This window comes from Chelonia mydas, unplaced genomic scaffold (assembly GCF_015237465.2).
Source record: "Chelonia mydas isolate rCheMyd1 unplaced genomic scaffold, rCheMyd1.pri.v2 scaffold_77_arrow_ctg1, whole genome shotgun sequence".
Lineage (NCBI taxonomy): Eukaryota > Metazoa > Chordata > Testudines > Cheloniidae > Chelonia > Chelonia mydas.
The window spans coordinates 18,471-30,960 of record NW_025111281.1 but is presented as its reverse complement, the minus strand read 5'-3'; the positions used below and the strand labels follow the sequence as shown (position 1 = coordinate 30,960).

At 48.2% G+C, this 12,490-nt stretch overlaps 1 protein-coding gene across 1 annotated transcript in view; it reads left to right on the top strand.

Annotated features, from left to right (window-relative positions):
- Nucleotides 1-988: 988 nt before the first annotated feature.
- Nucleotides 989-12,490, top strand: part of LOC122463994 (proline-rich receptor-like protein kinase PERK14) — a 28,644-nt gene continuing 17,142 nt past the window's right edge. The window contains exon 1 of the mRNA XM_043537672.1: nucleotides 989-1,264. Within this exon, the coding sequence (XP_043393607.1) occupies nucleotides 1,099-1,264 (166 nt within the window). The 5' untranslated portion in view covers nucleotides 989-1,098. The remainder of the gene's footprint in view (nucleotides 1,265-12,490) is intronic.

Genomic DNA, 12,490 nt, shown 5'->3' with positions numbered 1-12,490 from the left:
CCATTTGGAACCACAGACATAGAAGTAGAACAGGAAACATTGAGTTTAGATGTGATCAGATTTATCTCTTTATTTTGGGCTTGTGGATTCCTCTGTGCTAAACACAGGTGTTTTTATAACCTTTAAGCTGGACGCCAAAACGCCGTTCATGATGCTGAATCCTTGCAGCTGCTATTTTAATATCTAGCAACTGCCTGATTTTCCACATGTTCTTTCTTTCTTTCTTTCTTTCTTTCTTTGTTTCTTTCTTTCTTTCTTTCTTTCTTTCTAAAATTTACCTTTTTGAAGAGCATGCTTGGATTTCTGTGTCTTTAGAGGTCTGTGCACGTTTTTCAGTTAGTTGCTGGCAACAGCTGATTTCTTTTTCTTTTCCTTTTCTCAGCTCTTCCCTGGGGGTGGGGGGGGGGAAGAGCTTGGGGGTACCCCACAGGAAGGAATTCCCGAGTGTGCCTTCCTGGGCTCTCAGAGGGGTTCTGCATTTGGTGGCAGCATTTCCCAGCCCAAGGCCAGGGGGATCTGGAACCGTGGGAGTTTAATTCAAGCCTGGAGTGGCCAGTATTAATGTGTAGAGACCTTGTGGATCCCCACCTTCTGCGCTTGAAGTGCCAGTGGGGAATCCGCCTTGACAGCATCCCAGATGGGGAAGTTTCCCATGAGCCTGGCTCCCCAGACCAGGAGAGACCAGCCCAGGGCAGGATCCAAAACCCAGTGATACTGACGCCCACAGTGACCCTACTGCAGCGTGGGGCAACCTTCCAGGCCCCAGAGCCTGGGAACCTCCTCTCCCGGCCAGAGGAGGAGACGCACCAAACAGAGTTCCCAGAATGATGTAAACTGCCGAGTGACCTGCAAAAGCAGAGAAAGTAAAGGGGGTAGGTCATCGTCTGCCTGTGCCTAGATCAGGGGGCTGGAGCCCGGCCGGAGATGGGGAGAGCCAGTCGCGGCTCCGGGCCGGGCAGCCCCGAGGCCACGGTCCCCGCCGCGCCGCACCCGCCCGTCCTCTCCCGCTCGGACTGTCCCTTCCCCTCGCCTGCTGGCCCGCCGGGGTCTGCCCAGCGACCGGTGACGGCTCCGGGCCTCCGCGTCGCGAATGGCGGGATGCCCCCTCCCCAGCCAATCCCTGCGGGCCGGGGGCTGCCGCGGCAGGAGCTGGCTCCGCCCCCCGCGGCGTTCTCGGGTCCCGGGGCCGCGTCCAGCCGCGCTGCGGGGGGTCCGGGGATGGCGCTGGCGCTGCGCCTCGGGTGCCGCTGCCGGGGCCGATCCCGTGAGCATCGCGGGGGGGCAGGACGGGGGCAGCCGGGCCGGGGGGTGGTGCGGGGGAGTGGGGGGAGCTGGGTGCCGGGGGGGGCAGTTCTGGGCTCTGCGTTCAGAGGTGTCGGGAGACCCCCCCCGCGCCCCCCCCCGGCACTGAGCGGTCGCTGACAGGGATCAGTGATGTTGCTATAGTGACCGGGGGGGGTCCTGCCCCCCTTGTGCCCGGCGCTGCCGGGGGCTGCGGGGACAATGTGCCGTGGGGGGCTGAGCGCCCCCGACCCGAGCGGTGACCCCGGCATCTCCCGCCGACCGCCCCCAGCCGGGGGTGCGGCCCCGCTCGGACCGGCACCCATGGGTGCTGCACCCGCCGACAAGCCCCTCGCGGCCCCGTGCGGCTCCCGGGCTGCGGGGCGTCCCCGGGGCCAGGCGCTCCCCAGGCTGGGTCATTCTCAGGGCAGGGTGGGGCGAGGGTGACCAGAGGGCAAGTGTGAAAAATCGGGACCGGGGTTGGGGGGTAACAGTTGCCTATATAAGAAAAAGCCCCCAAATCGGGACTGTCCCTATAACATCGGGACATCGGGTCACCCCGGTGGGGCTTTCAGACGGGATTCCTGTGCGCAGAGCGCAGGCTGATAGCGAGTGGAGGGAGTAAATTAACCCCCACACACACACACACATAGATCAGCATTAAATCAAGGGAAAAGGCTTCTTGGATCTTTGACCTTTAATGGCTCCCAGAAGGGTCTTCCTGCTGGGTTTATCCCCAGGGCCTGGGACTCCTGAGCGCGGCTTGTCCTTGGCTCCGTATGGCGAAGTTGTGTCAGCACCAGTCTAGTCGCACCCACAGTCCGCAATGGCAATGGGTCGTATCTGTCGTGGAAGCAGGTTGTTCGAGGTGTCATCCCAGGGAGGAGATGTCAGCTCCTTCTCTGTGTCTGGCCGTGTGTTGGCGCCCCAAGGTCAGGGGGAGAGTTTGGAGCCCCTCGATCTGTGCGTTAATCAGGTCTTCATTTGGGCGTGAGCTCCTGTTGCAGAGCACAGAACAGCTGCTGCGTTTGTTCTGTTAGGATCTCCTGTAAGAACATGAGAACGGCCGTACTGGCTCAGATCAAAGGTTCATCCAGCCCAGTATCCTGTCCTCCGACAGTGGCCAAAGGCAGGTGCCCCGAAGGGAATGAACAGACAGGTTATCCTCAAGTGATCCATGCCCTGTCACCCAATCCCAGTTTCTGGCAAATAGAGGTTAGGGACACCATTCCTGCCCATCCTGGCTAATGGCCATTGACAGACCTATCTTCCATGAATCTATCTAGCTCCCTTTTGAACCCCCTTATAGTCTTGGCCTTCACAACACCCTCTGGCAAGGAGTTCCAGAGGTTGACAGTGCATTGCATGAAAAAATACTTTCTTGTGTTTGTTTTAAACCTGCTACCTATTAATTTCATTTGGTGGCTCCTTGTTCTTGTATTATGAGAAAGAGTAAATAACACTTCCTTATTTACTTTCTCTATACCACTCATGATTTTATAGACCTCTATCATATTCCCCCCTTCGTCACCTCATTTCCAAGCTGAAAAGTCCCAGTCTTATTAATCTCCCCACATACGGAAGCCGTTGTATAGCCCTAGTCATTTTTGTTGCCCTTTTCTGAACCTTTTCCAATTCCAAGATACCTTTTTTTGAGATGGCGCGACCACATCTGCACGCAGTATTCAAGATGTGGACGTACCATGGATTTATAAAGAGGTGATATGATATTTTCTGTCATATTATCTATCCCTTTCTTGATGATTCCCAACATTCTATTTGCTTCTGTGACGGCCGCTGCACATTGAGTGGATGTTTTCAGAGAATGCTCCACAATGACTCCAAGATCTCTTTCTTGAGTGGTAACAGCTAATTTAGACCCCATCATTATATATGAATAGTTAGGATTATGTTTTCCAATGTGCATCACTTTGCACTTATCCACACTGAATTTCACCTGTCATTTTGTTGCCCAGTCACCCAGTTTTGTGAGATCCTTTTGTTGCTCTTCGCAGTCTGCCTGGGATGTAACTGCTGGATAAAGAGCTTCTGGATCTGTCATAAATATAAAGGGAAGGGTAAACACCTTTAAAATCCCACCTGGCCAGAGGAAAAACCCTCTCACCTGTAAAGGGTTAAGAAGCTAGGATAAGCTCGCTGGCACCTGACCAAAATGACCAATGAGGAGACAAGATACTTTCAAAAGCTGCGGGGAGGGAGAAACAAAGGGTCTGTGTCTGTCTGTGTGATGCTTTTGCCCAGGACAGAACAGGAATGGAGTCTTAGAACTTAGTAAGTAATCTAGCTAGAGATGCGTTAGTTTATGATTTCTTTAAATGGCTGAGAAAATAAGTTGTGCTGAATGGAATGGATATTCCAGTTTTTGTGTCTTTTTGTAACTTAAGGTTTTGCCTAGAGGGATTCTCTATGTTTTGAATCTAATTACCCTGTAAGGTATTTGCCATCCTGATTTTACAGAGGTGATTCTTTTTTACTTTTTTTCTTCTGTTAAAGTTTTTCTTTTAAGAGTCTGATTGCTTTTTCATTGTTCTTAAGATCCAAGGGTTTGGGTCTGTGGTCCCCTATGCAAATTGGTGAGGATTTTTATCAAACCTTCCCCAGGAAAGGGGGTGGGGGTAACGTTTGGGAAGATTTTGGGGGGAAAGACGTTTCCAAATGGACTCTTTCCTAATAATAATACTGGTTAGACGTTTGGTGGTGGCAGCGATAAGTCCAGGGGCAAAGGGTAAAATAATTTGTACCTTGGCGAAGTTTTAACCTAAGCTGGTAAAAGTAAGCTTTGGAGGTTTTCATGCAGGTCCCCACAACTGTACCCTAGAGTTCAGAGTGGGGAAGGAACCTTGACAGGATCCCAGTAGGGTGGGGTGAGGAGAGGGGAAGGCACATCCTGCTTTTCCTAGTGTGGACTTGAATCTTCCTTGTTCCCCATGAGGAAGCAGCTCAGACCCTGGGGAGCTCAGCAGCCCGTATTGAGCTGGGTGAGGCTGCGGGGTGGGTCTGCGGTTTGTTTGAAGTGGTTTAACGCGCATTGGTGCCCTTGTGTCACCTCAGTAACAGGCTTGGTTTGACCTAAACAGGGTTAGGCCCCGGTGCAGCCTGGCCCTACGGGGTCATGTTAAGGAAAAAAAACAATTAGCCCTTTCTCTCACCACTCTAGGTGCTTGATTCCACTTTAGGATTCCACAGAATTTTAGATTTAGAATCCAATTTACACAGGCATTTTTTATTGGTGTACAGAAATACAGCTTGAGCTGGGTGCCTCTGGAGAGGGAACCCTGCCCCTCAGAAATTGCAAACAATTATACCCTCTACAGATGGTAACACCGCCCTCGCCCATGTCCAAAGTCCAATCCCCTAATTTGAGTAGGGGTCTCTGCTCTTTTCCATTGGACAGTTCTGTTGCTGAGTGGAAAGTCCGTTGTCGGGTGCTGGATTTGCTCCTGGAGACAGTTAGTCCTACTCCTTGCATTCTTCCTTATCTTTAATGATAACGGGCAGTTTCAACTGATTTTGGAACTGCTTTTTCAGCCTTCCTCTCAGGTCAGCTTGACCTTGGCCTAAGGCTTCAGCTACTTTAATCACTTATGCTAAGCTAGTAACTTATGCTAAGTTATAAGAACAAACTTATTAAACATTCATATAAAATAGCATATAAGCCCTTTCTTATAACAGTCCCCCCTTTGATTTTGTAGGCATCCCTGCCTACTTATTCTACAATTTATTTTGCATAAGTACTTTGCGATAGCCTTGAAAAGAACGAATTAACATATTCTGCAAAAGCTTTTTAATACATGACACTGCACAGCATAATATTATTAGTACAATTAATACAGGAAGGAGAATTTTAAGTAATAAACTGAATAAACTACTAAGCCATGATGATAAACCCCACCCCGAAAACAGAGTTTGCAACCAATTACTTTTAGGAGCGGTGTAGGCAGCTTGGTCCCCGACTCAGGCATGGGCCTTTGCCCGTAACACTTCCTTATAGACTTTATAGCTACTATCATTTACATACACACAACAACAGGACCCAATCAGAGCGCTGACCCCTCCCTGGGATGCTAAAAGGTAGTTTAAGGCCAACCTGTTTTGGAGGGAATACGTTCTGAGTTGTTGCACTTATTTAATGTTTTTACCGCTGATTTTAAACCACTAATTGAGTTTTTTAACTTCAAGGCAGCCTTTTTAAGTACCATTTGAAGTCTCATGGTGTAACGGCCTATGCATGTTATGACTGGCCCTGTGAGTAGTGGTACTATCCCCAGAATGGAACACCCTTTGAGCTTTCCTGTTGTGAGGGGATTCTTTGCGTTGCCCTTCAACGCAGCATTTAGCCGTTGAAGAGTTTTCCCCCGTGATTTAATAGGGGTATTCCGGATGTTTTTAATTTTGCCTTTAGGTAACGTAGTTGTAACATAAAGATGGGGAATTTAATGGGCTATATAACAACTACCAGTTCAGTTAGCTGGTAACATCTTATAAGCTTTCCGGCCACAAAATAATGATCCTGTAGGGCCCAATAAGGACTGGTTTTTAGGGGAATTCCTTTAATGTTTAATGCTGCCTTTCCGAACAGCTTATATGTTCCCAATGGGGCTTTCCATTCTTTTTGTTTACTACGGGTAGGGGTGTTCCCGGTTGTACCATTTAAATTACACTTCCCATAGGGACTACTGCAAACCCACCATTGGCCTGATATATTAGAGACATTAACCGAACGACAAGTTATACCTGTCTGACTTCCTGTTGTGGAGAGGTCATTTGTAAGAGTTTTTTCGAAAGGGGAAGAATTACTACTTCCACAGTGCCGGCCTTCGCCCTCAGTTTTTATTTAATACCCATCTGCCCACTGAGTGATAACACAAGAACTTTTCCCTACAGGACGTGCATACTGGTCAGATTGATTTCGGGTAAAACAAAATACTTTCTTAGTTAGTATTGCAATTGAATACTTTTGATCCTGATAGGTGGCTTGCTGTAAAGACGTCTTATTCCAAAAGGGCGAGTTTGTTTGATTTTTATCCTCCTGACCCACGATAGTGGCCAACTCTGCCAGTGTTAGGGGCAGCATGGCAAGAGACATTTCTGTTTTAGGGGACAGTGGAGTAGGAGCACACACCCAACAATCAGTTTGGTTAGTCAAATTAGCTACATGATGAGCAAGCAAAACAAAAGACTTGTGTTCTCGGTACGCATAGCTTGGAAATAACAACAAAAAAGGCAATAATGACACCCAAATATCTATTACCGGGGCCTTTACGGCCCAGGATTCCCAGTGCATGGGCGGGCCTATCTTGGTGTTGAGGTACCTGTTATTTGGGTCCACCAATATAATATAATATGAGAATAATACGAATTAACCCACACAGTGCTAAAACTACCCCAAGACCAATCCAATCCAGCGTGGACATGAAGAAGGTGCCTTATTTACCCCACTCTCTTCTGTTGGTTAAGCCATGCACATGGGTAGGCGAGCCAGGGTATGGTTTACTCCCCGCTTACTCCAGCTTCTTCGGTGTAGGTAAGGTGAAAAGTTGCTTTACTTGGGTATGATGGAACCAAGTGTCTTTTTCCTCCACCTTAATAGCAAAATAAGAGGTTAATAGCACCATATAAGGACTCTCCCATTTTGGGTCGAGCCTGATTTTTCGTAAATGCACCTTAATCGTTACCTTATTCCCTGGCCGGATATTATGTACTTTAATTTTCATGGGAGCAGCTTGGCCACACCTTGCCTGTTTTTAAATACTTTTAAAATGCTTTTGCAGTGTCATTACATACGGTGTTAATTGTCTGTTTCCATTTAAGAAGCCGGTCCTAGCCGGGATGTATGTTCCCGGTATAGCTAACTGGCGCCCTAATATAACCTTCGCTGGTGAGAGCCCCACAGGATGCCTGGGAGTTATTCGAATTTTTCACAGAACCAAATTTAGAGCCTGCGGGCCACTTAAGGCCTGTATGTGAGCAAACACGAGCTATTTTATTTTTAAGGGTTTGGTTCATTCTTTCTACCAGCCCTGAGGACTGAGGGCGGTAAGGAGTATGTAGCTCCCTATGGATTTCCAACATTTGGTATAGCTTTTTCAATATCCCAGCAGAAAAATGGGACCCTCTATCCGAATCTCTCACTTCCAGGACCCTGTACCTTGGAATAATGTCCTTTACGAGAGCTTTGACCACTGCTGCAGTATCAGCCTTCCGGGTCGGGAAGGCTTTCACCCATTCACTCAACTGATCCATTATTACCAGGAGGTGTTTGAAACCTTCCGCCGGTGGCATGTTTGCATAGTCAATCTGTAATCGTTGAAAGGGGAAACACGCCCACGGTCGACCCCCCGACTGCGAATGTTGGCAAACTTCTGACAAATGGGCAAGCGATTACCACGCGCTTCACCGCTGCGTAAACCCCAGGTGCCGCCCAAATTTGTTGAATGAGAGCCACTACCACTGCACCGCCGCCGTGACTTCATTCATGGAACCACCTAGCCACTGGTAACAAGTACCTGCAGGGTAGAATGGGCTTCCCTTGCAGAGTCCATATTTCATCCTCGGTCCGCTTCGCCTTCCAATTTTTCCAGTCCTTTATTTTCTTATTTGGTACATTTACATACAGCTTAGCTGGATTTATTACCTCCGGCCAATCCGCTGGGAAAGCGGCAGCAGCTTCCAAAAACACCTGTCGAGCAGCTGCTTTTGCTGCCCTGTCAGCTAAGGCATTACCTTTTGCAGTTTCCGAATTGTCCTTTGTATGAGCTGGGCAATAAATTACCGCAACTGAGTTGTATGGCTTCCAGCAGCTGTTCCACCTCCGGTCCATTAGCTGTGTTTTTTCCTGCTGAAGTAAGGAAACCTTTCTTCTTCCGTAGCCGCCCTGTTGCATGACAAATTCCAAAAGCATACTTAGAGTCTGTATAAATATGTACCCGCATTTCCTGGCTTACCTTGGCTGCCCGGGTTAATGCAACCAGCTCCGCACCCTGGGTGCTCATTGACGGGGACAAGGGCTCCGCCTCAATTACCATATTCAGGTCTGTAACTGCATATCCTGATCCACACTGTCCTTCCAGGTAATAGGAAGACCCATCCATAAAAAGCACTAAGTCGGGGTTTTTCAGAGGCTTATTTTGAAGGTCCTCGCGTGGTTTGCTGGAACTTAGAATTACCCATTTACAGGAGTGGTGCAATTTTCCATTCTTCGGCAATGGTAACAGGGTTGCGGGGTTTAGGACATTACACCTTTTTAAAGTCACATTGTCCGCTTGCAAAATAATTAGTTCATACTGACGCGCCCTCTGTGGTGACAATGCTTGGGTAGCATATTGTTTTAACAACAGTTCTACTTTGTGAGGTATGTACACAGTCACTGGGTGCCCTAGTACTATAGGTCTGGTTCTTTCCAAAACTGTAGCAGTGGCTGCTATGGCCCTTATGCACCCTGGAGTCCCTTTGGCAACCGCATTTAACTGTACTGAATAATATGCAACCGGTCTGCGGTGGGGCCCCAGCATTTGAGTTAACACTCCACTGACAACCCCCTTTTTTCATGAACAAACAACTCGAACGGCTTACTGTAATACGGGAGACCTAGGGCTGGAGTGGATGTTAAAGCTTTCTTAACCCTAGCGAAAACCGTTTGTCGCTTTGGGCCCCAGGTTACAGGCTCAACTTCCTTCTTCTGAATAGCTTCGGTCAGGGGTCTAATTAATTCTCCTAGCCCTGGAATCCAAGGTCTACAAAATTTTACAGCTCCCAAAAACCCTCTAGGTGTTTTTTAGTCACTGGCCGGGGCATTTCCAGAATAGCCTTAACACGATCCGGATTTACCAACCGCTTACCCTCCTTTAAAATAAACCCCAGGTACTTTACCTCATGTCAACACAGCTGAAGCTTGGATGGAGACACACGATGCCCCTTTTCTGCTAACGCCTTACACAGAAAGACAGAATTCTTTAAACATTTTTCACAGTCCCTGCTGGCTAACAGTACATTATTCACATATTGTACCAGTACTGAACCCTCCGGAAGTTCAGTATTTGCCAAATCATTTCTGAGCATTCTGGAAAAAATAGTCGGGGATCCGGTGAATCCTTGCGGCAGTCTAGTCCAGGTTAATTGTTGTTCTTTCCAGGTAAAAGCAAACAAATCTTGACTTTCCTCGGCTACTGGGACAATGAAAAAGGCAGCCATAAGATTAAGTACAATAAAACATTTTGCCCAAGGTGGAATCTGCAACAAGATAGTGGATGGGTCGGGTACAACAGGGTGGGGAACAACAACATGCTGAGTTATAGCCCTTAGATGCTGAACAAACCGATACTCAGGATCTCCGTCAGCATCCAAACGATTCTTTTTTACCAGCAAAATGGGAGTGTTAAAAGGTGACTCACAAACCTGCAGTATTTCTAACTTCAAATAGTGATTGATTTGTTTTTGGATGCTTTTCTTTGCCTTCCTTGGGATTGGATACTGTTTGATTGATGGGGGAGGGCCCCCTTTGATTTTCACAATTACAGGTTTGGCCGATTTTAGCAACCCCGCATCCATTCCCGAAGCACTTCACAGGGATTGAGGGACCGTTTCCAAGCCTTGTGGAACCTGCACTCGTCCAATTTTAAGTTTCTGAGCCTCAGCCAGGACACAGGATCCCAAAATCACCAATTTCACTTCTTCCGGATGCAAATAATTTTGGGTGCCAAGTGCCTGAAGAAGGACCCTTCCCGGGAGGCAGGAGGGTGAATCTGTAGAAATTACAAAACGTCCCCACACTCCTTTCCCTCCTGTGGTTAACAAGAGGGGTTGGGTTAAGGCTCTTTCCCCCCTCCCAATCACCCTGTGTACCACCACAGTATTCAATGATTTTTCTTCTTTTGGTTTAAAATTTTATAAGCAAAAGTGTAGCCCCGGTGTCTACCAAAAAGGGAACCTCCTGTCCATCAATCTTACCCATAATTTGCCCATGAAAATTTAAATTTAAATCCTTCGAGACTAGCCCTGCTGCCTTCAAAATTTAGGAGTTCTCCCACTCCAGTCATTGTTGGTTCACTGAACTCTGGCGTCCCATATTCTGTTCTCTTTGCTTCCCCTGCTGTCCGTGCACTCTTCCTACCTTTACTTTCCGGGGCCTCACTGGACATTTCTTTTTCCAGTGCCCTCTCTCTCCGCAATAATTGCAACAATTATTTGGAACTGGACCCGAATTCCTTATTCCGGGATTCCACCTTCCCCCTCTCCCTCAGCTCCACCTCTTCCTTGACTTGCTCCTATTCCCTCACACAATGCTGCTGCCAACAAACTCACTTCCTCCTTCTTCTGGAGTTTTTTATTTTTGGCTCTCTCCTCCTCACGATTATTATAGACAAACACAGCAAGGTGGACTATCTCTTCCATTGTCTTCCCTGGCCAGTCCGGGACATGCTTAGAAAAATATTTTTTTATGTCAGGGGCTGACTGCTCCACAAACGTGGAAACCATTAAAGGTCTGTGCGCCTCAGCCTCTGGATCAATACCTCCGCCATATATCCTAACCCTCTTGCTCAAGCGGGCTAAAAAAACGGAGGGGTGTTTATCTGGTTGTTGTAGACACTCCCGAACCTTAGACCAATTAGCGGTCTCCTGGCCTGCCACCCGTATACTCTCCTCTATACCCTGTCTAGCTTGCTGCAAAATTTGATGATCTGCGTCACCATTATATTCCCAGCCTGGATCGGCTGCTGGCCACGGGGTTTGCCCATCCCCGGCAACCCCCTGGTCTGCCCAGCAGCGGTTTGCTGCTAGGATCGCATATCGCTCGTCTGGGGTAAACAGTGCGTCCAACAGCATCTGGACGTCTACCCATGTAGGGTCATAAAAACGAAATATTCCCCGGATTACCTGCACAACCTTTTCTGGATCATCCTGGAGCCCTGGGAGCTGTTGGCTCCAGGTGATCAGATCCTGAGGCCTCCAGGGTTTATGAATCTTAGTCATCATTGCCCTTGGTCGTTCCCCTTCTCTGTTAGACTAAGGAGCCAATCCCACGGGGACTTGAGTCAGAGGGGCTTGGAAGGCGACAGGAGGAAGGGAAGAAGACGGAGAAGAAAGAACAGCAGGAGGGGGTGCACAGGGTGGGGCGGATGGTGCAGTAACTGAGTTCTGTAAGGCCTTTAAAGATACTTTCCTAGGCTTTTCTTTTTGCCTAGCAAATGCCCAATTATCCCACACATACCAATAATCCATCTGTTTAGGAAACCTATCTTCCAATTGTTGGCGTAAAAAGGTTAATTCTTGTAAATCAAAAGTCCCTACGCCTGGCCATCGCTCCGCAGGATTACCGCTGTTGGTTAAAAGCGGCCAGTCCTTCTGACACAGCTGTACCAGTTTTTTTTCCCCTAGCCCCTTGGTACCATCAATCCTCCTCCAATTATCCCGCACTTCGGACAAGGGCGTCCCCTTTTCCACGCCCGAAGAATTACCCATCCTATATTTTCTCCTTGGGCTGCGCCTTATGCTGATCAGGCCACGCACCCTTCCCAAGTGCACTTTAACCAGAAACCGGAATTTGGAATGTGGGAATTTAAGACTCATCCTTCGGTGCCTCCCACTGCCAAAGATCCCAGGTGAACTCACCCGTTGGCATCAAGTGGATGTTTGGAGGTGAGAGACCCCGACGATGGTCGCCTAGAGTCCTCCCGCGGTCACCAAACTGTTAAGGAAAAAAAAAACAATTAGCCCTTTCTCTCACCCCTCTAGGTGCTTGATTCGACTCTAGGATCCCACAGAATTCTAGATTCAGAGTCCAATCTACACAGGCATCTTTTATTGGTGTACAGATCCCGCCCCTCAGAAATTGCAAGCAATTATACCCTCTACAGTTGGTAACACCGCCCTCGCCCATGTCCAAAGTCCAATCCCCTAATTTGAGTAGGGGTCTCTGCTCTTTTCCATTGGACAGTTCTGTTGCTGAGTGGACAGTCCGTTGTCGGGTGCTGGATTTGCTCCGGGAGACAGTCCTACTCCTTGCATTCTTCCTTATCTTTAATGATAACAGGCAGTTTCAACTGGTTTTGCAGCTGCTTTTTCAGCCTTCCTCTCAGGTCAGCTTGACCTTGGCCTAAGGCTTCAACTACTTTAATCACTTATGCTAAGCTAGTAACTTATGCTAAGTTATAAGAACAAACTTATTAAACATTCATATAAAATAGCATAT